This window comes from Acomys minous, assembly GCF_964271855.1.
Source record: "Acomys minous genome assembly, chromosome: 6".
NCBI classification, from domain to species: domain Eukaryota; kingdom Metazoa; phylum Chordata; class Mammalia; order Rodentia; family Muridae; genus Acomys; species Acomys minous.
Window position 1 is genome coordinate 105,538,630 of NC_140487.1, and position 26,615 is coordinate 105,565,244.

At 48.6% G+C, this 26,615-nt stretch overlaps 1 protein-coding gene across 1 annotated transcript; it reads right to left on the reverse strand.

Annotated features, from left to right (window-relative positions):
- Positions 1–25,086, reverse strand: TMEM39B (transmembrane protein 39B). The gene is made up of 9 exons (XM_084787184.1): positions 24,937–25,086; positions 22,104–22,230; positions 21,404–21,623; positions 20,726–20,809; positions 20,265–20,419; positions 8,226–8,562; positions 6,029–6,216; positions 2,487–2,607; positions 1–451 (listed from the first exon to the last, which is right to left on the reverse strand). The coding sequence occupies exons 1-9, from the start codon at positions 24,938–24,940 to the stop codon at positions 209–211; spliced, it is 1,479 nt and encodes a 492-aa protein (XP_084643310.1). The 5' UTR covers positions 24,941–25,086; the 3' UTR covers positions 1–208.
- Positions 25,087–26,615: the final 1,529 nt, after the last annotated feature.

The window sequence follows — 26,615 nt, forward strand, 5'->3', positions numbered from 1 at the left end:
GTTGGGAGTATAAAAATAAGACTTTTCTTCTTCTTATCACATCAATTATCAAAGAACGAAACATTACGTAACAAAAATACAAAGCTCTGGTGGATTTTTTTTGTTTTGTTTTGTTTTTTTGCCCCCACCCCCACCCAACCCCAAGAGCCCTTGGCCAGGAGGCCCCTGGGTCAAGCCCGGATGCTGTCTCCAGGTTCACACCCGAGGCTCAGGAGAACCGGTGGTCCAGGTCCCTCTGGGGGCTGGCCGAGTATGAGTAGGCTTTGCCCAATACCAGCCGGTCCCGGAGCAGCTTGAAGAAGGCGTAGTAGTTGCTGAAGAGGATGAGGGCCAGGGAGATGGTCTGGTGCCACTTTTCCGAGGACATTAAGGAGTACAGCTGGTAGACAATGACAGCGCCCTCCAGCAGCAAGAGGATGTTGAGGATCCTCAGGGGGTTGCTGAAAAAGAACTACCCAGGAGAGGGTAGGCAGAGGCCAGAGGGCATGCTCCAGGAGCCTGGTTCCCGGATCAGCGGGTCTTGGTGCGTGATAAAGGGGACACTCTCTAGGGGCCCCACGTGGCTCTGCCACCTCCTCCGTCTTTGCTAATGGCACTCTATCCTGCCGCTTCCAAACCAGCTATGGAAGCTACTTCTGGGAAGCCTTTTTCTCAGAGGTCTTGCTTGTTCTTTCTGGCCTAAAATCAACTTGTTTTTATCTGTTATTAGCCTGGCCTTGAACTCATAGAGATCAGCATGCTTCTGCCTCTGGAATGCTGAGATTAAAAACTTGCACTACCACACCCCACCCAACTTTTTAAAAACACTATCCTCTGCAGTATCGTGGGCCTGAACAAACTGGAATCTTTCTTTTTTTTTTTTCCCTTTTTTCTTTTTCTTTTCTTTTCTTTCTTTCTTTTTTTTTTTTTAACCCAAGCTTTTGTATATGCAACAGATTTTAGTTCAGCAAATCTTTTTTCTTTTTTTTCCCCCCAGACAGGGTTTCTCTGTGTAGCCTTTGCTGCCCTGGACTCACTTTGTAGACCAGGCTGGCTTTGAACTCACAGCATCTGCCTGCCTCTGTGCTGAGATTATAGGCATGCGCCACCACACCCAGCAAGCTCAGCAAATTTTATGTAATCAGCATGGAAATCCATTTATTTATTTATCTTAAAATATTTGTTATTTATTTATTATGTATACAGTGCTCTGCCTGCATATACACCTGTAGGCCAGAAGAGGGCATCAGATCACATTATAGATGGTTGTGAGCCACCATGTGGTTGTTGAGAATTGAACTCAGGACCTCTGGAAGTGCAGCCAGTGCTCTTAACCTCTGAGCCATCTCTCCAGCCACCCCACCCCCACCCCCGTTTATTTATTTTTAGTTGCTAGGCATCAAGAATCTGGAAAGCTATTATTCTCTACAGCCTGAGTACCTACCTACTACTTGCTCTGTAGCAACACCTCAGTGCTTTCCAAAAAAGAAACAAACAAACAAACAAAAAAGAGTGCAGAACTCAAAAAAAAAAAAAAAGCCGGGCGGTGGTGGCGCATGCCTTTAATCCCAGCACTTGGGAGGCAGAGGCAGGCGGATCGATGTGAGTTCAAGGCCAGCCTGGTCTACAAAGCGAGTCCAGGACAGCCAAGGCTACACAGAGAAACCCTGTCTTAAAAAACCAAAAAAAAAAAAAAAAAAAATCAAAGAAAGAAAAAAGAAACATCTCAGGATCTTAGTGTGCAGGAAAAGCACCTAAAGCTCACGGACTGCTTATAGGATGGGAAGAGGCACTAATAGTGGAGTTAAAGCGACCAGGATGCTGGGCTCAGGCCTGTGCTGAAATGCTGGGGGATGGGGAGCAAGTCTCTTCTCTCTCTGAGAAATGAAGGTAACTGGCCAGATCAACCATCTCCAAAACTGTTACTCTGAGTACCCCAGCTCCACATGGTCCCCAGCTGTGGCAGAGGATTCTAGGAAGGGAATTCAAGCTCCTTTAGAGTATTGCCATGAGGACCCTGTGGAAAGGGGGACTGGAGGCCAGCAGCTTTGCTGACTCACAGCAACCCTTCTCCCCATGCTGACTCAGGCTATCTGCATGCGTTCCCAAGTTTCTCAGTAAGGCACCCTTGAATAAGTTAAAAATACATGGCACACAGCACAGATCATCAGTATTGTCTCCACTGCTAGGATCTGTGTGTGTGTGTGTGTGTGTGTGTGTGTGTGTGTGTGTGTGTCTGTCTGTCTGTCTGTCTCTGTCTCTCTCAGTGCTGGGTTTAAAGGCACGAGCCATCAGGACCTGCAGAACCTCTTCTTTTATCGCCTGACCATCTCTCGTCTTCCCAGTCAGTTCTGCTCGCCTGCGCTGATACCCTTGGGCTGCACCTGCACGTGCACTGTCTCCCTCTGGGTTTTGGCAACAGTGGGAACAGCCACCACCATCCTCCCCGCTAAGGCAACCCACCTGAAGATCGGGCCCCACCCTCCTGCCCAGAAAAGAACACTCACGTGGAAGCGGAAGTGGGAGACATCAGAGGGGATGGCCACGTTGTAGTGGCCCACGGCTTTGTAGACGTTCTTGCTGTGCTTCACCAGCACACCCTGTGGCCACATGCACTCCTCAGTCCACCTGGAAGCACAGCCCAAGAGCATGATTTGTCTCCAGCTCATCTGGTAAAGTGGGTAAAGGACTGGGCCCGGGGCAGTCATTAGCTCTGACACTGTGACTCCTTTTCTGGGTCTCAGCTGCCTCCTCTATAAAATGGGGTAACAGCCATAAGCAAGCCACCACACTGGGATACCTAGATTATGAAGAAAGCACTTTATCTATCTATTTGCCTCAGTTGTAACTCCCGTGGGTTCACCACCCAGTTACCCAGGTGCCCCAGGGGCGTGTGGCTGTGCTGTTTAAAATGTGCTGAAGGCTTGAGTCTCTGTGAATCTGACACGGTTTCTTGAGATCCCATATGACATCCCTTGACTTCCACTACACTGCTCATGTCCCTGCGGAAGCCACGCCCTCTAAACAGACTAGTCTTCCTGATGCACTGTCCGGGCAGGATCTTTCCTTGTCTGGTTTTTGTTTTTGTTTTTCTGAGACAGGGTCTCTCGTGTAGCCCTGGCTGTCCTGGACTCACTTCGTAGACCAGGCTGGCCTTGAACTCACAGCGATCCACCTACCTCTGTTTCCCTAGTGCTGGGATTACAGGCGTGCAGCACCACGCCCAGCTTGTTTCCTTCTCGCTATCCACTCCTTTAGGAGGTGGACAGTATCTATTTCATGCTTGTGTCCTCAGAGTATGCCACAAAACCTGGCACTGAGAGGCTAAATGAACCCAAGGCTATACAGAGAGACCCTGTCTCAAAAAACCAAACTCCTCCCACCCCCCTAAAAAAACAAACAAACAAACAACAACAACAACAACAAAATGAAAAAGGAGAGAGGGAAGGCAAATGAGAGCAGAGAGTTTCCTTCTAAAGTCCTGTAAGATTCCAGGGACTTCAAGATCCGAGGCTAGAAACAGAGCTACAGCCATAAGCATCTCTTGTGTAATCCTATTCCTGCCTCACTGGTTTATTCTCTTAAAAACACACAACCACAAAAATTAACCTCACAGAAATAACACTGAGTGAAAGGAGCTGGACACAGGAGTGGCTATTTATAATTTCATTCATATAAAGTTCTATAATAGGACAAATCAACCTATTGTGAAAGAAAGATAGGGAGGGTATGTGTGTGTGTGTGTGTGTGTGTGTGTGTGTGTGTGTGCGCGCGCGCATATGTAAACTGAAAGAGGTTTACTGGGAAGAACATGAAGATGTTTTAAAATTATTTGTTTTTATTTCATGTACATTGGTGATTTGACTGCATGTATATCTGTGTGAGGTTGTTAGGTCCCCTGGACAGGAGCTGCAGACAGTTGTGAGCTGCAAGGTGGGAACTGAACCTGGGCCCTCTAGAAGAGTAGCCAGTGCTCCTAACGGCTGAGCCATCTCTCCAGCTCTGAGGATATTTCTATGGAGCTAGAAATGTTTTGTTCCCTTCATGTTGGTAGGTTACAAGAATATTCATGCCCTTGTTGGGTGTGGTGGTGCCACACACCTTTAATCCCAGCACTTGGGAGACAGAGGCAGAGTCTAAGGCCAACGTGATCTACATAGTGAGTTCCAGGACAGCCAGGGTTACAAAGAGAAACTCTGTCTCAAAAAAAGAAAGAAAGAAAGAAAGAAAGAAAGAAAGAAAGAAAAAACTTCAAAGACTTATAAAATTTGTAATTTATATAGTATATTTCACTTATGTAAATTTTATGTAAAAAAACTGACAGGGCTAGAGAAATGGCTCAGCAGCTAAGGGCACTAGTTGCTCTTGCAGAGGGCCTGGGTTCAAATCCAGCACCCATTTGATGGCCCCAAGCATCTGTGATTCCAGTTCCAGACAGTGACACCTTCATCTGACCTCTGTGGTCATCAGGCATGCAGGAAAAACACTCATAACCACAAATAAATCAATCTAAACTTTTTTTTTTTTTTTAAAGCCCACAAAACCCAGCCAGGCTCTCTAATGGGAGAGGGAGACAGCTGAGTGCTACACAGGCAAGAGCCATGGTTTCCAGAGGCTTCCAGGCAAGAGACAAAGGAACAGAAGAGAGCATGAGGTGGGTGGGGCACTTAATGGAAAGATCCTTCACAGAGCAGGGCACTTGACTAAGAGAGGATAGAAAGATTTCCCAATGCATCATGGGGAAAGGCTGGACTGGGGAGTGAAGAAAGCATATGAGAGCCCAAAGAGATTTGTCTGGCTGGAGGCAAAGTGCATGTTAGGATGCAGAAAGAAAAGGAAGGGCTCCCAGGCCCCAGCCGACCAGCCAGGAAGCGGTGCGAAGGCCTTGATCTTAGTGAAGGACTTGGATCAGATACAGACGGGCAGCGTTCTTTCCTTCTTTTTTGGTTTTCTTGAGACGGGGTTTCTCTGTGCAGCCTTGGCTGGCCTGAAACTTGCTCTGTCGACCAGGCCGGCTTCGAATTAAAGGTGTGAGGCACCACGCCCAGCGGCACTCCTTCCGTAGGGGCCACTAGTGGCTGATTCAGAAAGGTCAGCAGGTTCTCTCTGACCCTAAACAGAGCTCGAAAAGGCTCCTGCTGACCAGAGCATCAAGCAAGGGCACTTGGCCTCTGAGGTCTCGCCTTGGGCTTTGGCTCTGCTTGGCCTCCCTCTACAAGGCTGTCCTGGAGACTGGGATGTGGGAGCCTTCAATGAGGGGAGATTAGTACAACCAGGACAGGGACTCGCTGACGGCTGTGCGAGTGTCGGGCTGGTGAAGAAGGAGGAGGCTGCAGGAAGATCTGGCCAGCACCTCAGGGCTCCTGCGCAGGCCGACGGGAACTTCTGCTCTGGGAACAGTGTTAGCCTGCAGCTGTGCCTTTTGCCTCACTCATCAGAACTACTTTTTATGTGGTTACCCACCTCCACCCCCAAGCCTGTGAACCCGCTAAAGATTTCAACTGTTGTTTCACCCCTGAAGCTCCCCCTCCCTGGATAGATTTTCCCATGAGCTAGCAGGGAACCGTGTCTTGTTCTGACTGAGGTTCTGAAAAGCACACGCTGGAAAGGGTCTTTCTGCTGTTCACAGTCCTCTAGAACTCTCCTCAGCTTACAGGTTGAAGAGCAAGGGTTCTCTGCTTGACGCACAGGAGCCCGGGCTGTGGTGAGCAGCTACTGAGGGAACAGGCAGTGGAATGGTTGAGGATGTCAGCGAGCAGGTGACAGGAGTAAAGAACGAATGAGTGCACACATGAGCAGTCAGTCAGGGAGGGGACAAACGGGAGAGAGACAGAGATGTCCCTGCATCAGCACCTGGCCCCGCCCACGCCCAGTACACCTGCCAGCTCCCCACGGATGACGAGCAGGACCATCTAGCCCTACCATACTCCACTCTGGACCCAAGTCCACTATATAAGACAATGAATGCGTTAGAGCAAGATGGCGAGTGACCCCACCCCCTGGCCAGGGGACCTGGGGTTGGCTGCGCAAAGCAGGCTGAGTAACTCACGGGTGCTGCAGCACGTTAGAGCACAAAGCCGGATCCACCTTCTGCCAGCAGCCCAGGTGGGCAGCGGCCTTGTGCAGCAGGTCACAGTAGCTGGCAGGGAGCAGGTGCTGCATGAGGATCACAGAGGTGCTGATGGACACCAGCAGGAAGAGCTCGCAGGACCAACGCTTGTCATAGTAATGCGTATTCTGTGGAGAACAGGGGGTGTGCGTGAGGCTCAGGAGATCCATCATGGCCGCTCCGTCTCCCTTCCCCAAGTCCACCTAGAAGCCAGGACAGCACTGTGGAGATTTCAGGACAGCCTGAAACCAACAATGACACACCTCAGCAGGGCATCACAGACGCTGTGCCCACCAGTCAACTTTCTAGGGTGGAAAACTGCTCTGCTGCCCCCTATTGACATGGTGACTCACCTACAACTCCTGTTCCAGGGAATCCAACACCCTTTTCTGGCCTCCGAGGGCGGCAGGTACACAAGTGGTGCACAGACCAATACATGTAGGCAAAGCATGCATATCCATTCAATTAAAAAAGATTCTATGTGATGTGTATGACGTATGACTGTGTACCACGTGCGAGGCGGTGCCTGTCGGGACCAGAGGAAAGCACTGGATCCCCTGGAACTGGAGTTATAGACAGCTGTGAGCTGTCACGTGGGTGCTGCCACCTGACCCCAGGGCCTCTGGAAGAGCAGCCAACGCTCCTAACTACTTAACAATCTCTCCAGCCTCTAACCTCCAACCTTTAAAGTTTACCCTGGGGCCAGAGAGGTGGTTCAGGAGGTAAAGGCACCCGTTCTCAGACCTGATGTGACTTCAATCTCCAGGACCCAGACTGTGGGAGAACCAACTCCCACAAGCTGTCCACTGACTTCCACATACAACCTGAGCGCGCGTGCACACAGTCTCACACACACACACACACACAGACACACACACACACACACCCCGAGTGCGGCATGGGGGGCAAGAAGGGAGACATATAACAGAGTGCATCCTGGAGCACTGTTTCTAGTCTATTACAGCTAAAGACACTTAACGCAGAGAATAAACTGAGGTCGTTCAGCTCTGCTGACTCCTGGTTTCTTTCTTTCAAAATCTATTTCTTATATGTGTATCAGTATTCTGCCTGCATGTACATATGTGTACCACATGAAGCAGTATCTGCAGAGGCCAGAGAGGGCGGCAGAGCCTCTGGAACTGCAGTTACAGTTGTGAAGCACCATATGGGAATTGGGAACCGACCCTGGTCCTCTGCAGGTGCAGCAAGTGCTCTTTTTCTGTGTTTTTTGTTTTGTTTTTCTGAGACAGTGTTTCTCCATGTAGCCTTGGCTGTTCTGGACTCACTCTGTAGTCCAAGCTGGCCTCGAACTCACAGAGATCCACTTGCCTCTGCCTCCCAGAGTACTGGGATTACAGGTGTGCGCCACCCTGCTCAGCTCTGCAACCAGTGCTCTTAATTGCTGAGCCATTTCTCCTGCCCCAGCTCCTGGTTTCTTTATTCAGTGGCAAAGCAGGACACTCAGAGTACTTGGATAGGTCACTCCCTTTCAGGGGACCTTGCCTTCTGTATTCCAGATCTCCAGAGGAGAAACCCTATCAAAGCTGGCAGAGACGAGGCTGGGAGACGACTCAGATGGTGACATGCTTGATCAGACACAAGCATGAGGACCTGCGCTCTACTCCTCAGAGCCTTGGTAATAAGCTGCACGTGCTGGCTTGGTACCTGTATAGCCAGAGCCGGGAAAGCAGACAAAGGAAGATCTGTGGGTCTAGCCAAATCAGCAAGCTCCAGATTCAATGACAGACCAGCTCAAGAAATAAGGTGGAAGGCCAGGCATGGTGGCACACGCCTTTAATCTCAGCACGTGGGAGGCAGAGGCAGGCGGATCACTGAGTTCAAGTTAGCTTGTTCTACAAAATGAAGTCCAAGATAGCCAGGGCTACACAGAGGAACTCTGTCTTGAAAAACCAACAAACACATACATAAACACACAGATACACACATAGACATAGATACACATACCTACAGACACAGATACACACACAGACACTTACACTGACACACAGATATACATACAAACACACCTAGAAAACAAACAAATAACAAAAACCCCAAGAAGGCTGGGGAAGGGGGTGTGCCACTGAGGCACAGGGGGGCAGTGTAGGAGGGGGCAGCAAGCCACTTTGCTTTGTACCTTCACAAACCAAACAGGTACGAAGGCCACATAATAGGCACTGAGCATGGAGCTGACGAGCACTTCCTTCATGCGCCAGTTGAAGTCCATTTTGAGGAACTCCACCTCATTGCGAATGAGGCTTGGTGACAGGCAGCAGGCATGGGTGGGCATGGCTTCGGGGCCATACAGCTGTCGCGTGTGCTGCTTCAAAGTCTCCCGCAGCGTCAGCAGGTAGTCCCGGCTCCTCGCCAGGCCGCTGACTGCCTCTCGGGGCCCCATGGAAGCCACGTGGCTCAAGAGGTTTGTCTTTCGAAGATCATAGTTCAGCTGCAGGAACGGAATGTACATCCCAAACCTGCGGTGGACGACAGCGGTGAGGCCGGGCCGAGGGGCAGCGTCCCAGCCCTCACCCCAGGGTGGGGGGCCGGGTGGGACACGCGGATGTTCCCTCTGGCCTCAGCCCTTCAGGACCCCCCTAAGGGAAAATTTACTCTCCTCCTATCCCTCCACCTCTCCATCCAAGGCAATGGTTGGAAACATGTCTTAGTATGGAGGGCATGCTGGGACAGAGGAAACAGCAGGGGCAAGAGCCTGAGTTCTCTCCTGAATGGTGATAACTGACAATCACCATGGCAACCCGCACGCACTGGGCAGCCTGTGAGGCATGCTAAGTCTTGTACATGCACCCTCTTCTTCCTTAGAAGCATAACAGGCACTAGGTGCTGTGACTTTATCCCTTTCTCAAGGAAGCTGTGGGTCAGAGCAGTGTAGTTAGTTCTCAAAGGTGATACAATTAGTTCAGAAGGAATAGAGCCTAGCTTTAAGACCTAGAACTGGGGCTGGAGAGATGGCTCAGGGGTTAGGAGCACTGTTTGCTCTTCCAGAGGTCCTGAGTTCAATTCCCAGCAACCACATGGTGGCTCACAGCCATCTATAATGTGATCTGATGCCCTCTTCTGGCCTCCAGGTGTACATGCAGGCAGAGCACTGTATATATAATAAGTAAATCTAAAAAAAAAAAAAAGACCTAGAACTGTCTGGGACCAAAGAAATTAATTAAAAACAAATAAAACACAAAACACCTCCAATCAACTAAAAGCATAAGATGGGGAGCAGTCACGATGTGCCTTTGCAGAGGCAGCTGGATCTCTGACTACGAGGCTAGCCTGGTGTGCATAGTGAGTTCCAGGTTAGACAGGGCTATATAGAGAGACCATGTCTCAAAAAACAAAAACAAGCAAACAGGCAAACCTAAGATGAACACAGTGGCATGTGCCAGTAATTTCAGAACATGGGAGGCTAAGGCAGGAAGATCATGAGTTCTAGGCTAGCCTGAACTACATATTGAGACCCATCTCAAACAAGCAGCCCACAATGCCACAAAACAGATCTAGGCTGTATAACTGGGTGCATAGGTAAGGGAATGCTCTTCACTTTGCAGGGGAGAGCGTGCAGGAACAAGTTCTTATTCTGCGTCTATTATGTGCACATGTCCCCTGTTACAGTTATTTTTATAAAACTGTTTTTGTTTTTCAGTTTATCTCTTAACCTGACTATCACACAAATAATTGACTCTTTTATGTTTGTTTAATAATGCTTCACAACACAATAAGTGAGCAGTTATTACTCTATTCTTTTGTTGTTGTTTTTGTTTTTTTGAGACAGGGTTTCTCTGTGTTAGCCTTGGCCGTCCTGGACTCACTTTGTAGACCAGGCTGGCCTCGAACTCACAGCGCTCTGCCCGCCTCTGCCTCCCGAGCGCTGGGATTAAGGCGTGCGCTACCACGCCCAGCTGCTCCTCTATTCTCAACCCTGTAAACTAATCTGGCTTCCTCCCAGCATACATTCCAGAGATACTTGCACTGTGTAGCTTTCCTGTTTCAGCTCCTCTCTCCTTGCTATGTGGACAAATCTCAATATCCCCTGCCTCTGCCTACAATGTGCTCCGGTGTGTGCCACTAAGCCTGGAAGAAATGTTACATTCTCAACAACTGTACTGAATACTAAGCCTATAAAGGTCGTTAGCTGTTTCTTATTGAACATGTATAGTTTTCCCATTGGCATGCATCTCTAAACAATAGTTGGCAACTTTTAACACAGCATTTACACTGTATTAGGTATTAAAGGTAACTAGACAATGAGGTACAGAAAGATGTGTGAACTGTTTACCACTGCTATCCTCTCGTACATACAAGACTAAAGAAGCTGGGCGTGGTGGCGCACGCCTTTAATCCCAGCACTCGGGAGGCAGAGAGCGGCGGATCGCTGTGAGTTCCAGGCCAGCCTGGTCTACAAAGTGAGTCTAGGACAGGCAGGACTACACAGAGAAACCTTGTCTTGGAAAAACAAAAAACAAAAAAACAAAAACAAAACAACAATAAGAAAGAGAGCGAGAGACAGAGGGGAGGGGGGGGGGCGGGGGAAATCACTAAAGAAGCTTCAGATATAAAAAACATGATTACCAGGGGTGGGGATATCTCAAAATACTGAAAAACAAATTTTTGGAAATCTCTCTAAAGGCAAAATAAGAACCAGAGAGGCATATATAAAAGGAAACCATGAGAGAAAATGTAAGGAAAACAGATGATTAATCCACAAGGCCTGCTACCTGCCATCTAACTGATACATGTTCCGGAGAGAATAGAAAAAGCAAGAAATAATAGAAGAAAAATTCCCAGAGCTGGAGCTTAGGATACTGACAGATGAATAATGAAAGTTCTGCACCAGACACTTGTGCAATTGCAAATAATCAAAAGCTAGACTATTCTCAAAAACTCTTAGAAAAAAGCCATCTACAGGGGACCTGGAACCAAACTGTAATTAGACGACACACAAGCCACACTGTACACTAGAGGCAAAGGAATAACAGCCTCAAAACCTTGAGAAAATATGAATCTGAACTTAGAAATTTATATTCAGCCAAACCATCAATCAAGAAAAAGGGTGCAGGGAGCTGAGAGACAGCTCAATAGTTAAGAGTGCTGACTGCAGCTGGGGGGCGGCGGCAGCGGTGGTGGTGGCAGTGGCGGCAGTGTACGCCTTTAATCCCAGCACCCTGGAGGCAGGGGCAGGCAGATCTCTGTTAGTTTGAGGCCAGCCTGGTCTTCAGAATGAATTCCAGGACACCCAAGGCTACACAGAGAAACTTTGTCTCAAAAGAAAAGAAAACAAGACAAAACAAAAACAAAAAACAAATAAGGCCAGGCATGGTGGCACATGCCTTTAATCCCAGCACTCGGGAGGCAGAGGCAGGTGGATTGCAATGAGTTTGTGGCTAGCCTGGTCTACAAAGCCAATCTAGGACAGCCAAGACTACACAGAGAAACCCTGTCTCGAAAAAAACCAAACCAAACCAAATCAATAAACAAAAAAAGCGTGCTTGCTGCTCTTGCAGAGGACCAAATTCAGTTCCCAGCACCCACATGGTGGCTCAGTCACCTGCACATCCTGTTTCAGGAGATCCAATGCCCTCTTCTGGCCTCTGCAGGCTCCCACACACATGTAGCACACACAGATTCATAGGCTTAAACACATACATATAAATAAATGGAAACAAAAAAGATTCCGAAAGGAAAGCAAGAGTAAAGGTAGACTAAAGACATCTTTAGATAAGCGAGGACATAGGATGCATACCTCTCGACAGCCAGTGCAAGGGCCATTAGCTGATAATGCGCTCAGCAAACTAAGGGAGGGATCTAAGAAGGCCTGGGATCCAGGAACGCACGCATCTCGGGAGGGCAGCAAGGGAAGCCCTAGGCTGAGCAATACGGAAACCTACAGAGCAGCCACTCCATTCTAGAGCAGGAGGATGGAGGTCTTAAGGCGGGGTATCTTTGGCCAGGGAGGGAAGACTCCAGGTAACCGGCAGAATGACTGAGGGGCTGGATAACACGAGGATGTGCTGACGGCCCATCGTTCTTCCTTCCTTCCTGTTTTGGTTTTATTTATTTATTCATTTTTGAGACAGGGTTCCTTTGGGTAGCCTTGGCTGTCCTGGATTCACTCTGTAGACCAGGCTGGCCTCCATCTGCCTGCCTCTGCCTCCCGAGTGCTGGGATTAAGTGTGTGCACCACCACCACCTGGCTTGGACCATTATTCTTTTGTCAACAAGAAAAAAGAAACTCTAAGATAACTGAAAAGCCACATAAGGAAGTTATTGTTTAAATATGAAAGACTCTACAATATAGCATGATTTTAAGTAACTGATAGAATTTAAGAGAAACCGCCGGGCGTGATGGCACACACCTTTAATCCCAGCACTCGGGAGGCAGAGGCAGGCGGGTCTCTGTGAGTTTGAGGCCAGCCTGGCCTACAAAGTGGGTCCAGGCCAGCCAAGGCTACACAGAGAAACCCTGTATCAAAAAAACAAAAAAAACAAAAAAAAAACAAAAAAAAAACCCAAAAACAAAACCAAAAAAAAAAAAGAATTTAAGAGAAACCATTTGACGCTGAAACTAGCAATATTCTTTTCATGAGGCTCAAGACCGTCACTCAGAAAGTCTAGCAGTGAATGTTATTTTTCTATACTTACTAAAGCCACACTACTTAGTGGTACTTAAATTTTTAGAATTAGCATCAGAAAAAGGATGGAAAGCTGAAATGTGGTTATTAAAGAGAACGTGGCTGGGTGTGGTGGCACAGGCCTTTAATCCCAGCACTCAGGAGGCAGAGGCAGGTGGATTGCTGTGAGTTTCAAGTCAGCCTGGTCTATAGAGAGAGTCCAGGACAAGCCAGGGCGACACGGAGGAACCGTGTCTTGAAAAACCAATAATAAATAAATAAAATAAATTGTAAATAGAGACTGTGAACACCAACCTTGACAACATAGATGACCGCAGGTGCCAGGAAGTGAGAGGAGGAAAAGAAAGATGCGTCGGTAGGTTCCTAATATTGGGTTTTAATTCAAGAAAACTAATTACATGCGTACAGTTGTGAGCATATGTGAGTATGTGCATGTGTGACTACGGGTACTCCCAGTTTCCAGAAAAGAGCCGTGCCCCTGGAGCAGGAGTTACGGGTAGCTGTCAGCACACCCATGGGTGCTGGGACCTGATCTCCTGTCCTCAGGAGGAAGAATGTGCACTGCTAACTACTGAGCCATCTTCCCAGCTGTGGGTGAAATGAGAAAAACATTCTTTTGCAATGTCTGAGATGGAACATGCTAGAGTTTCATCTAGCAGAATTTTGCACATTTTTGTACAGACAAAAGCTGTACCACAGAGCAAAATATATTAATGACAGAAATAACCAATGATGGGGGGAGGAGCCAGTTATCAAATACTGGGAACAGTGGGGATGAGAGGATGAGCTACATCTATCTACTGCTGGAGGGAACCAGTGAGTGTGCTTACATGGTGTGTGGTGTCCTTGCATGCTGTGTGGATGCATTTGTGCTTGTATGGGTGTGTGCAGTGTGCTTGCACACTGCGTGCTTGCATGCAGTGTATGATGTGCTTGCATGATGCTGTCTGTGGTGTGCTTGCTTGGTGTGTGTGGGGTGCTTGCATGATGCTGTCTGTCATGAGCTTGTACAGGTGGTAATCACCTGTCCAGGATATGTACAAAAGCAGAAAGAGTGCTGAATACTCCTTAAAGGGGAAACCAGATGGCTGGGAGGCAGCAGTCAAGGGTAGGCTTTTCAATTTATGCTTTGACACCTTGTGTCTTTAAAATTTTATTTTTACTTCGTGTGTGCTTTCCCTGCAGGTTTGTCTGTGCACCTTATGCATACAGTGGCCGAGGATGCCAGAAGAGGGTGTTTGGGTCGTCTGCAACTGAAGTCATAGGCGGTTAGCCACTGTGCAAGTGCTGGGAATGGAACCCAGGGCCTCTGGAAGAACAGTTTCAAGTAGTAAACAAAGGGATTTAGTATTTTTATAATTAGCTACATAGGTTTTGCTTGTTTTGGGTTTGGAGTTTATTTTGTTGTTGTTGTTGTTGTTTTTCAGACAGGCTCTCCCTGTAGAGTTAAGAACTCTGGCTGCTTTTCAGGAGACCCATCATGGCCGCTCCTTCTCCCTTCCCTGAGTCTACCTAGAAGCCAGGACAGCACTGCGGGATGTCACGATGGCCTGAAACCAACAAGGACACACCTCAGAAGGGCAGCACAGACACTGTGTCCACCAGCCAACTTCCTATGGTGGAAAACTGCTCTGCTGCCCCTACTCCGAGTCGGAGCATGCTTGGGCATGCAAAGGAGAGGGTCAGTCTTGGCTCTGCAGCATATTAGTTATGTGCGACTTCTGGGAAAGAATTCAACTTGTCTCTTCTTTCCTTCCTCATCAGTTTGGTGAGGGGAAAGGGAACCACAGACAACTTAGGCATTAGAGAGATTGTTTGGTTTGGTTTTTTCTTTTCCTTTTTTTTTTTTTTAAAGATTTATTTATTTATTATGTATACAGTATTCTGCCTGCATGTACACCTGCATGCCAGAAGAGGGCACCAGATTACATTATAGGTGGTTGTGAGCCACCATGTGGGTGCTGGGAATTGAACTCAGGACCTTTGGAAGAGCAGAGAGTGCTCTTAACCACTGAGCCATCTCTCCAGCCCTGGTTTGGTTTTTTTCAAGACAAGGTTCCTCTGTGTTATGGCCATGGCTGTTCTGGACTCACTTTGTAGACCAGGCTGGCCCAGAACTCACAGAGATCTGCCTGCCCCTCCCAAGTGTTGAGGCAGGGTCTAATGCAGCCCCGGCTAACCTCAACTTTGCTGTGTAGCTAATAAAAATCTTCAACTCTTGATGCTCCTGGGTCACAGACATGAGGACAAGTCATAGAGGCTTTGCTTGACAAACTTCCAGAGACCTCAGACTGTCCAGCATGATCTCTAGACATCCAGAACAGCTGTTGAGCTTTGCTGGACAAAGTTCTAGAGACCTCCGGCTGATCACCACTGCCCCTAAATATTATGTATGGTCCAGGTGTAATGTTGTTTAGAAATCTGTTATTTTTCCTAAAACTGTTTTTTCTCTTTATTTTTCAGCCCTAAGGAAAACTTTTTCCCACAGAGAATGTTGAAAGAGAGCATCTGGCCAAAGGCTTGAGACAATGATAGATTTTCTGCTCTGACTGTGAGCACCCAGGCAGAAACTGCATGAGAGAAAGTTAAGACCAGGACATAGCAGTACCTGGCTAGACACTGTTGCCTATAGAAACGTTTCTTTAGAATCTGCTTTGCGAGCAATAGAAGGTGGGCTTGGACCATCATGCTTTACAGATATTTTACAATAGAGGACCCCTTGGCAGTTAGTTAGCCTAGGCTTGGATAGCACCTGTTGGTCTGAGACTGGAAGTCAGTCAAGTTTTTTCTTTAGGGGATATCTAGCTCAGGCTATGTTGCTATGACTATCTTGTAAATACATTGGCTTTAGCCCAGGAAAATTTATGATTAAATTTTCCTGAGTATTGTTTAAAGAGTAATAAGCAGGTAATGCTGACAGGTGTTTGGAAAATAATTGGTTTTTGTTGTATGTTTTGTTGTGGGTTATAGAATTTTTTGTACTTCCTTGTTACTCTGTGGATTTTTGATTGCCCTAGTGATTGTAATGATGAAAAAAAAAATCATGATGTAATCTGTAATGAAAAAAATCTGAACTTCATTTCAATAAAATACTGGGGTTGGCCCATGGAGACAGTTGATTGGACAAACAGACAGCAAGCAAGCACTAAGTTAGTTAGATAGAAAGCAGGGGCAAGCAAGCAAGAGCAAGAGGGACGGACAGAAGGACAATGGCAAAAAGACAAGTAAGTAACAGACACGAGAGAAAGAGAGAGAGAGAGAGAGAGAGAGAGAGAGAGAGAGAGAGAGAGCGCTAGAGTGAGCTGGGGACAGGGAAAGAGAAACAGATAGATGGAGACAAGCAAGCAAGGAGACAGGAAGATGGGTAACAGCAAACTAGATGGGTGGATGGATGGATAGATAGATAGATAGATAGACAGACAGACAGACAGACACACAGAAAGACAGGGAGCTAGTAAGCGAGCAAAGAGCAAGGAGTCAGACAGACAGCAAGTGAGACAGAGACGGAGACAGGTAGAGAAGCTCTCCTGGGCTTTGAGACCTTCAGCTTGTACCGCACATGCCCGAGTCTTCGAGCATGTCCTTTTCCTCCGCTCCTCAACCTCTCCTCAACAACTAGTCCCTTTAGCTAGCTGTTCAACCAACAGTTGGTTTCCCTTTTTTGGGGGGGGGGAGAGGGTTTCCAGACAGGGTCTCTCTGTGTAGCCTTGGCTGCCCTGGACTCACACTATAGACCAGGCTGGTCTCGAACTCACAGTGATCCACCTGTCTCTGCCTCCCAAGTGCTGGGATTAAAGGCGTGCACCACCAAGCCCAGCTGGTTGGTTTCCCTTAACCAGCTGTTCACCACCTGCTCAATTCTCCCTACCGGGGATCCACCTCTCTTCTCTCTTATTTGCCATTCCTGGAGCTGGCCTTGGGGAGCGGCAAGCCTGCCTCCCCCTCCTGGGTGCTGAGATTATAGGAATTACCATGACTCCCAGCTCAGAGACTTGCTTTATAGCTTAGAACTAAAAATCTGGATGGTAGGATTGGAGGCTACCGTTCTATCTTTTGTATTGCACTGTACTGTGTTGTATTTATTTGGAGTAGAGGGAGTGTGGAGAGGGATCCAGGCCCCAGCATCCCTGTGGAGATGAGAGCACAACCTGGAGGCGTTGCTTCTCTCCTTACACCTGTGGTTGTAGGGACCAGGCGGCCAGGCCGGCACCTTCACTCACTGAGCCGTCTCCCTGGCCCCATGTTAACATGGGTAACAAACACGTGGAACGCAGCCTTTGTGCAGCCATTCTATCTCTGGGATGTATTGTAGAGCAATGCTGTAAGTGTACAGAAATGCGTGTTCCTGTTGTAAGGAAAACACAGACTCTCAAAGTCTTACAAAGAATGACAAATCAAACGGTACAAATTCTAGGGCCAGTGAGATGGCTTTGCAGGCACAAGTGCTTGCTGCCAAGTCTGACACCCTAAGTTTGGTTCTGGGAACCCATATAGTAGAAGGAGAAAACCAAGACTTGAAACTTATTTTCTGGCAGACACACATACACTGTGGCACATGCAACATTCTATACATGTAAATAGATAAAATCCTTTTTTTTTTTTAAAAGAACCTCGGTCTGTAGTGAGAATTCTGGATTTCTTTTTAAAAATACAGAAATATTATAAGAATGTGCTTTCATTTTAATCCCAGGTATAGGGATGTGGGGCTGCTTTGGACTGTCTGCAGCAGCTGACTATGGTTTGCCTCGTGCTCTGGCAGAGACATGGTTTTGCCAGCTGCAGAGAGTGTTTGTGATTGTGTAAAGTTTGGAATTCTGGGAACTTTTCAAAGAGTATATAAAGGCTAGAGCCCCCTCGGTGGAGTCGGTGGTTGTTGGTCTTTTAGGGAGTTGGTCTCAGTTTGTTGGTAGTCATTGTCAAAGAAGAAACAAAAAGAAAGAAATTAGATGTAAAGATTTTCCTATTTCCTCTCTACCCTGTCTTCTTGTTTCTCTCCCATCTAGTGTAACGGGGAACAAGGAGATAAAGGGCGGGGAAAAAGAAGAACCCACAAATAGCACAGACCAGCTACCAGGGTCTCTCTTGCCAGGCAGTGATGGCACATGGCTTGAATCCCAGCACTCAGGAGGCAGAAGCAGGTGGAGTTCAAGGCCAGCCTGGTCTACAGAGCCAATTCAGAAGCAGCAGGGTTACATAGGGAAACCCTGTCTCAAACAACAACAACAACAACAGAAAGCATATATGATGAGAGGCACAGTATGAGGCTACTGTCGTATCTACTACCATGAAAACATCTAAGTTATTATTTAAAATTTTTTCAGTTAATGAAAAAAATTAAACTATCATATGAAAAAAGTTCCAGTACGTTATATTAACATCACAGGTACTATGATACGAGTATGTTTTTAAAAAGTGTAGTGATGGGCACGGTGCTCCAGAGGCAGAAGTAAAAACATCACGACTTCAGGGTCACCCCGAGCGATATGGAGCCAGTTTGGACTACTTGAAAGCCTGTTCCGGATAACCAAAACCAAACAAAATCAATACCGCTCTGTGGAGGGAAGGGGATGTAGGTCAGCTGGTGTGTGTGTGTGTGTGTGTGTGTGTGTGTGTGTGTGTAATGCACACACTCTCAGGTCTTATTTCCAGTACCACACAACTAACACAACAACAAAAAGGGGCTCTCACAGAGTCCAGTGGTTCTGTAAGATGTGTGTCAGTCACACAACTACAATCTAGAAAGGATGGGGTACAGTGCTCGCCTGGCATTCAGGGGGCTCTGTTGTGGTCCCCAGTACCACACACATTGGCCACGATGACCAAACCCTGTAATTCAGCACTCCTAAGGAAGAGGCAGGAGGGGCAGACTCAAAGTTAGCCTTGGCTACATAGCAAATTCAAGGCCAGGCTAGTATATAGAAAAACTATTTCTTGAGGAGTAGGGTGATGGTCCTATGGTTCAGAACACCTGTTGCAAGCCGGGGGGTGGTGGCGCACACCTTTAATCCCAGTACTCGGAAGGCAGAGGCAGGTGGATTGCTGTGAGTTTAAGGTCAGCCTGGTCTACAAAGCAAGTCCAGGACAGTCAAGGCTACAGAGAAACCCTGTCTCAAAAAAACCAAAACAAAAACAAAAAAACCAAAACAACATCAACAACAACAAAAGAACACTCGTTGCGGTGCTAGAGAGATGGCTCAGCAGTTAAGAGCACTGACTGCTCTTCCAAAGGCCCCGGGTTCAATTCCCAGCATCCACATGGCAGCTCACAACTGTCTGTAACTCCAAGATCTGACACCCTCACAGAGACATACCATGCATGCAGGCAAAACACCAATGCACATACAATTAAAAAAAATAAAATAAAAGAACACTTGTTGCTCTTTGCAGAGGACTTGGGTTCAGTTTCTTGCAACCACAAGGTAGCTGACCACTCTTCCTGTCTCCAATTGCACTTTATGAAAAATAGTCATACACATAAAGACATATATATGTGTGTGTGTATGTATGCATGTATGTACATATATATACAGCCCCTGAGGCAGGAACTCACTCTGTAGATCAGGCTGGCCTCAAAATCACAGAGGTCTGCCTGTTCCTGCCTCCCGAGTGCTAGGATTCTTGTTTGTTTGTTTGTTTTTGAGACAGGGTTTCTGTTTTAGCCCTAGCTGTTCCTTCTGGAACTCACAATGTAGACTGGGCTGACCTTGAACTCACAGAGATCCACCTGCCTCTGCCTCCTGAATGCTGGGATTAAAGGCGAGTATTACTACCACACAGCTGATAAATATATTTTAAATTCACAAAAAAACCCTACTCTACTACTTATAAGCAGTATGGCAGATCACCCAATCCAGCATATTCTCAGTCCTACAGGGTAGGAAAGCTGAGGCCCAGCTCTGACGCTTTCCAAGAGCCAGAACTGGCCCAGCGTGAGGATGTTCATGAACCAGAAAGGACAAGGTTGGGAGGTAACTGTTCATGACAGGCAGCCAGAAGCCTGCTTGATTCTGGACCAGAAAGGGGCAGTTCTGGGCTCTCCATCTTGAACAACTGAGTCTCTGGTGAGGCAGTGAAGCAAGCTAAGCAGACAGAGACAAACATACATGTCCCAAGACAGACATGTACACACACAGACATGCATAGAGACATGTAAACAAAGACATGGAGAAGCATCACGAAATTTCATAAACACGGAGGGGAGAGGGAGGAAAGGAGAAAGGGAAGAATACAGAGGAAGGCAGCCCAAAAGGGGGGCGGGAGCAAGACAGAGTGAGAGAGCGGCCCCTGCACTTCCATCTACAAACGTTCCCTTGGGTATTCACTCAGATCTGAATCCCATTCTAACCTCTCATTGGTAGAGACGCATGGAGCAGCTTATACCCACTTCAATTTCTTCTGCAAAAAAAAGGCTAATCGTCCTAATCTCGGGAGATGTCACCAGATGCTGCCTGCCTGCCTATGAGTCTTCCAGACACGGAGGCCTGATGACCCAGCCATGCAATGTCCGGCGCTCAGGGTGGGGGAGGGGTACTCACGGATAGCAGAGGAACAGGAGGTTCAGGAAGGAGTAGGTCCTGAAGAGGTGGATGAGGGACCGGCACAGACTCCAGCCTGTTGCCGTGAGAACGGTGAAGCGGGTGAGGAACAGCAGGATGGAGCGAAAGAGGGAGACCTTCCCCCTTTGAGAAGCCTGGGTCGGGGTGAGATACGACAGGACAGGGCCTTGGATGGAGGCCACCGCAGCTATGCCCAAATCCCACCGCACATGGCCTAGAACGCCACCCAGGGACAGGTGCATGGCCAGGAAGAACCCGGGAGGTCCATCTTCCTGGGGCCTAGTGGACTCGGAGAGCCAATGGGATACCATAACGTTCATCAAATAAGCCCAGGAGGAGCTCAGAGAAAATGCCTTTGGGCTAAGGGCAGGTGTGTCTCCATGGCAACCCAGGGGAAAAGGGAGTCCCAAAGCCCCCTGCCAGCCTCGAGACCCAGTCACCTCCTTCACGACGGACCCGATGAAGCGGCGGCCCAGGACAATGGTGGTCACCATGAGCAAGTTGAAGTCGATGAGGTGGAAGTTCTGTCAGGGGGCAGAGGCCTGGGGGTCACACGGGCCCCTTGTCCACACGCAGGCTTTTCCTGTCCCCACGACCTCCCCTGCCCAGTCCTTTCCACAGAGACTGTCCCCATTCTCTGACCTTCGTTGGCCTCCAGCTGACTCAGGCCAGGAAATTACCTAGAGGAGTAGAACAGGACCCAGAGAGGGGAAGGGGGACAGTCCCTGGGGATAAGAGAGTGGCTCTTGCTCTAACACCCGGGTCCCTGTCCCGGAACCTCTTTTTCTGCCGGGGGTTCCACCCCTGAAACATTCATACATCCCTATGACTTATCTCTCAGACAAGACTTGGGATCAAGTCTGTCAGATCCAACCCTGCCATCCTCACGATGGCCAGTAGAGCCCTAAGCACAGTAGAAATGGTTCAGAACTGTCAGTCTCCTGTTCCTTCTACAGCCATTATGCCCAGTATGGAGCCATGTATACAGTAGGCATACAGTGGTGCTTAAGCTATGTAACATACATGCACGCACGCACGCACGCACGCACGCACGCACGCACAGGACGCTTTGTAACACACGTACACGCGCACAAAGCGGACTCTGGTTGAGCACCTACCAGGGAGGTGTGGGAGGGTGGGTGTGAGGGTGGGTACCACCAGACTGTCTTATAGATGTTGATGTAGTGCACGAACAGCGCTATGAGCTGACAGAAGAAGAGCTGGAGCTCAAACAGGACGCTGGCCTGGACCGGCAGCTCGGGGATCTTGCAGTGCTGCAGAGGCACGACTGTCTGCGCGGCCAGCGGAGGGCTGGAGAGGCCTGTCCCAGAACTGGTCCTGGACACGGAGAATAACAACGTCAGGAGCTAACCGGAGAATCTGAGCAGGAAAAGCTCCAGGTGCCCCGGATTGCGCATTACATCAGAGAAGCAGCCCACAAGGATGAATGAAGTCTTCTTTGTGTTGCCTGTGTTGCCTGGTAGACACAAGGTGGGGGGGGGGAGGGCGAAGAGCCTTTCCTCTCCTGATTTTATGCAGGTCTTCCCACACTCCCCAGGAGGGAGTTATGAGGCTTGCTTTACAAATAAGGAAAAGGAGGTCCAGACGTACATGGCAACCTATGCGTAAGTCAGGAATGGAACCCCAACAGCAAATGGCTTGTGCTACCCAATTTCCAAGGAACCATCTACCCTCAGAGCTTGCTTTGATCTTGAAGATGATAAGTGCTGTCTAGCCATATACCCTACAACCCAGGAAGGACCAGCCTGGTCCGGTCCACCCTGCCACAGTTAGTGGGGAGGCACAGACATGGCTTACCTGGTTCGAGAACGGACGCTGGTCACTGATGCACTGGAGGTGTGGCCTCCGCCAGAGGTGCCAGAAGAGCCTGGCTCACAGAGCGGATTCCGACAATAAGATGTCCTGTTGGGACCTCTTCGTCCTCCTGTAGGGCAAATAACAAAGATGACAATAATGCTACCTTGTTAACTGGCACTTCATTTTCTCTTTCTCCTGCTTGTTTTTTGAGGCAGAGTCTCTTTATGTTAGCCTGACTGTCCTGGAACGTGCTAGGTTGGTGAGGCAGGATCACCTCACAGGCTACTGCCTGCCTCTGCATCACCTGCCATTCTCTGTCTCATGTTCCCACTGGACTTTGTGTTCTAGCTAGCAGCTAGGCACACTTGTCACCTCTTGCCTGCACGGTACGTTTTGTATGGAGTGCTCTCCTTTTTGTTTGATGTACTTTTCTTCTTCCAGTGGAGACTTTTGATTTTTAGTTGGTCTTGCTGTGTGTGTGTGTGTGTGTGTGTGTGAGAGAGAGAGAGAGAGAGAGAGAGAGAGAGAGAGAGAGAGAGAGAGAGAGAGAGAGAGAGAGAACGCTACATTGTGTACGTGGAGCTCAAAAGGCAACTTTTGGGAGCTGGGTTCCAGGGATTTAACTCAGGTCAGTAGGTCTGCACAATTCTCTACCTTATCGCTTGCTGCTCTGCTTACTTTCAAACAGGACCTCTCATTGGCCTGGGACTTACCAATTAGGTTAGGCTGGCTGGCCACTAATCCCCAGGAATCCATTTATCTCAATCTCCACAGTGTGGGGGCCGCAAAATCATGCCACCACACCCAACTTCAAAAAAAATATTTATTATGTATACAATGTTATACCTGCATGTACACCTGCACATCATACGAGGGCACCAGATCTCATCAGAGGTGGTTGTGAGCCACCATGTGGTTGCTGGGAATTGAACTCTGGACCCTTGGAAGAGCAGCCAGTGCTCTTAACCTCTGAGCCAGCTCTCCAGCCCCACACACCCAACATTTTAACATGGGTTTTGGATATCCAGCTCAGGTCCTCACACATGTGTGGCAAGCACATTAGGAGTAAGCTGTTTTCCCAACCCTTCTTTTTGATTTTTCTTCTTCTTGTTTTCTTTCTGAGACAGGGTTTCTCTGTGGAGCCCTGGCTGTCCTGGAACTCTCTCTATAGACCATAATGGTCTCAAACTCAGAGCTCCACCTGCCTCTGCCTCCTAAGTGCTGGATTAAAAGTGTGCATCACCACTGCCTGGCTTAAAATTATCCTTAAAAAAAAAACCCAATTTTTAAAATTTATTTTATGGGTATGAATGTTTTGCCTGTATATTTGCGTGTGCAGCACGTGTGCCCAGTGTGTGCAGAGTCAGAAGAGTGCTTCAGGTCCCTGGAGGTTTAAGTAGGGATGGCTTTGAGTCACAATGTGGGTGCTGGGAATTGAACCTCGGGCCTCTGCAAGAGTAACTAACATCTTAATGACCTTATCTGTTATGTTTGCTGTCTCTTGTACTAAAATGGAAGGTCAACAAATTCATGTTTTAAAACGACTCACTAGTAGCACCGGGTAGGTAGCCTCAAATTTACAATCCACCTGCCTCAGCCACAGCTTCCGCCCCCTCCCCACCCCCACCCCCCGCAGTGTGTTTGTCACTGTTTCCCTTTACTTCCAGTTCACTGGGGTCTCCATTGATAAGTGAATGGAGCAATTCATGAACGGCAGGATTTTCAGATTAGTAAACCGAGTTTATACGACCTCAGGGGCAGTAAACAGCAGGCTCCCAATACTGAGCTTCTCAGCTCTGAATTTGCTGTGTTTCTTCTGGATAGGAGTCTCCAGAAACTTATAATCTGGCCAGCTTTGTGACAAGGTTTTCCTCCAAGGCTCTGAGATCAAATTCAATGACTCAAGGTCTGAGCTTAATAACATCAGGATGGCCTCGAGAGTGCCGACGTTGAGAACCCAAAACCTAGATTTTTACAAAAGCTCTATCCCTAAGCTTTAGTGCTCTAGCCTAAGTCCCGAGGCAGCATCTTACACATAGCTCCCAACCCCCTTAATCGACAGCATAACTTGTTCATCTTCCTCATGGCAACAGAGAGAGAATATGAATTATAATGACTTATTCATACACACTGTGCCCAGGCTTCCCTAGCTCTGAAGGTTTTCTGACAGATCTTCAAAGTGCACGGTCCAAACCTCTGACCTTAAGCCCCTAGACGGGAAGCTATATTCACACAATGTTTTATTTGGCATGGAAACCCCCCACACGCTCCCTCAGCCCAGGAACTCTGCCCACGCCCACTCTCTTTTAGAAGCTCTGCACCCACAAAAAGTCCCTCGGCCCAGAAACCCCGCCCACACACAACTGTCAGCCCAAAGACCCCGCCCACAAGCCAGTCAACGCTCTCTAGGACTAGAAGCTTGCCTCAGAATGGGCTTCCTAGGTGGGCTAGGACTCCCTCCAGCCCCACCGCCCTCAGTGTAAGCCACTATAGTCCAGAAGGTTCTCTCCTACGTTGTCGACTACAAGCCTAAGGCCACACCCTTAGCTCGCAGCCCCGCCCACCAGGGTGCCCGGCCCCCGTTTCCAGCTGGGAGAACTGGGTCCCCAGAGGAAGCCCGAGCGAGCCTTGAGCCCCTCGGGGCCCTCTCCGTTTTGGAAGCTCCGCCCACTACGCAGTGACCCGCCCCTTCAGGACCGGAGGGGCGGGGTCCCGCCTGCGCTGTGTCCCTTCCCCTCCCCCAACCCGGGGCTCCGACCCGCGTGGGTCGGCGGTTAGCAGCCAAGACGCCCCTATCCCGCGACCTCGGAAGAGCCCAGCCAGCTCAGCTCACCCATCTCCTTCCCCCGGCGCTCTCCGCTCGCCGCCGCAGCTCCTGCGGGCAATATGTCGGAGGCGACGGCGGCCGGGAGAGGACTAACCACAGCAGCACAGGCCGAGTATCAGCCGCGCGCTCCCGCCGGCTGCTTAATTTGCATACTAGGCGGGCTGGGAGTCGGGAGCGCGCTTCTTAAAGGGGCCGTCTGGACAAAGGCTGTGCTTGCTCTCTTTGTCTTGCCTTCCCCATGCCTTTCCTGCAGCTGCTGCTGAAGAGATGATTCTGGAGCAGGCAAGCCCACCGCCTGTGTTTCTCCACCATGTACTGGCTAAAGGAGGACACCAGAGCGGCCTTCCGCTGAAATCCTATTCTTGAGCAATAGTCACCTCATACTCGGCGCGTACTCTCTGGTTTTATTGTACTTTGACTCACACCCGTCAAAACCTGGGAGTCATGGTCCCTTTCACTTCAAAACTCTGTATCCAGTCTTTGACCTAGTCTTGCTGTCCCTAAATTCTAGGCATTTTTCATGATTATCCCATTGTTCATTTCACTGCCACCACCTTAACTTAGAGCCCTGTGCCTTTTTCTTTCTCTTCCTTTCTTTTTTTTTTCTTTTCTTTTCTCACTTTGTAGGCCAGGCTGGCCTTGAACTCACAGCGATCCGCCTGCCTCTACCTCCCAAGTGCTGTGATTAAGGGCGTGCGCCACCACGCCCAGCTTTTTTCTTTATTATCTGTGTGTGTGTGTGTGTGTGTGTGTGTGTGTGTGTGTGTGTGTATTTTCGAGACAGGGTTTCTCTGTGTAGCCTTGGCTGTCCTGGACTCACTTTGTAGACCAGGCTGGCCTCGAACTCACAGTGATCCACCTGCCTCTGCCTCCCGAGTGCTGAGATTAAAGGTGTGTACCGCCACCGCTCGGCTGTGCCTGCCATTTTCAAGATTTGAAATTATATTCTTGGGTATTAATAATAATCACTTATTAGATTTCCATTTTAACATTTTAAGGTTTGGTGTGCTGGGTCGGGGTGTGCATGCAGTGGAGATGGGAGGACGGACAGCCTGGAGGAGTGGGGTGTGTCTACCATGTAGGTTCCCAGGAATCAATCTAAGGTTGTCGGGCTTGGAAGCAAGAACCGTTACTCGCTGAGCCATTTTGCCAGCCCTTTGACTTTGGTTTTTGAGATGAGGACTCTGATAGCCCAGACAGATGGCCTTGAGCTTGCTATGGATTGGAGGAATACCTTTAATGTGTGAGCCTTCTGCTTCAGAGTGTCAGATTTATTACTCCTGCTATGACAGGTTTATGCAGAGCCGGAAAGCAATCCTAGTGCAAGCACAGTTTACCTCATAGATGTTGAAGGTGAAGTGAGGTAATCCATGTGGTACCTATTTTTTTGTTTGTTGTTGGTGGTGTGTTTTTGTTTTTGTTTTTGTTTTTTTAGACAGGGTTTCTCTATGTAGCCTTGGCTGGCTTGGACTCGCTTTGTAGAACAGGCTGGCCTCGAACTCACAGCGATCCACCTGCCTCTGCCTCCCGAGCTCTGGGATTAAAAGGGTACGCCACCATGCCGGGCCGTAGTACCTGTTTTAATCAGTGTTAGCCATCATTATGTTTTGGCAACATTTAACAGAGGAAGCAAGTCTATAAAGGCCACTCTGTCCCATTTCTTCCCTTGCAAGACTGATAAGCAA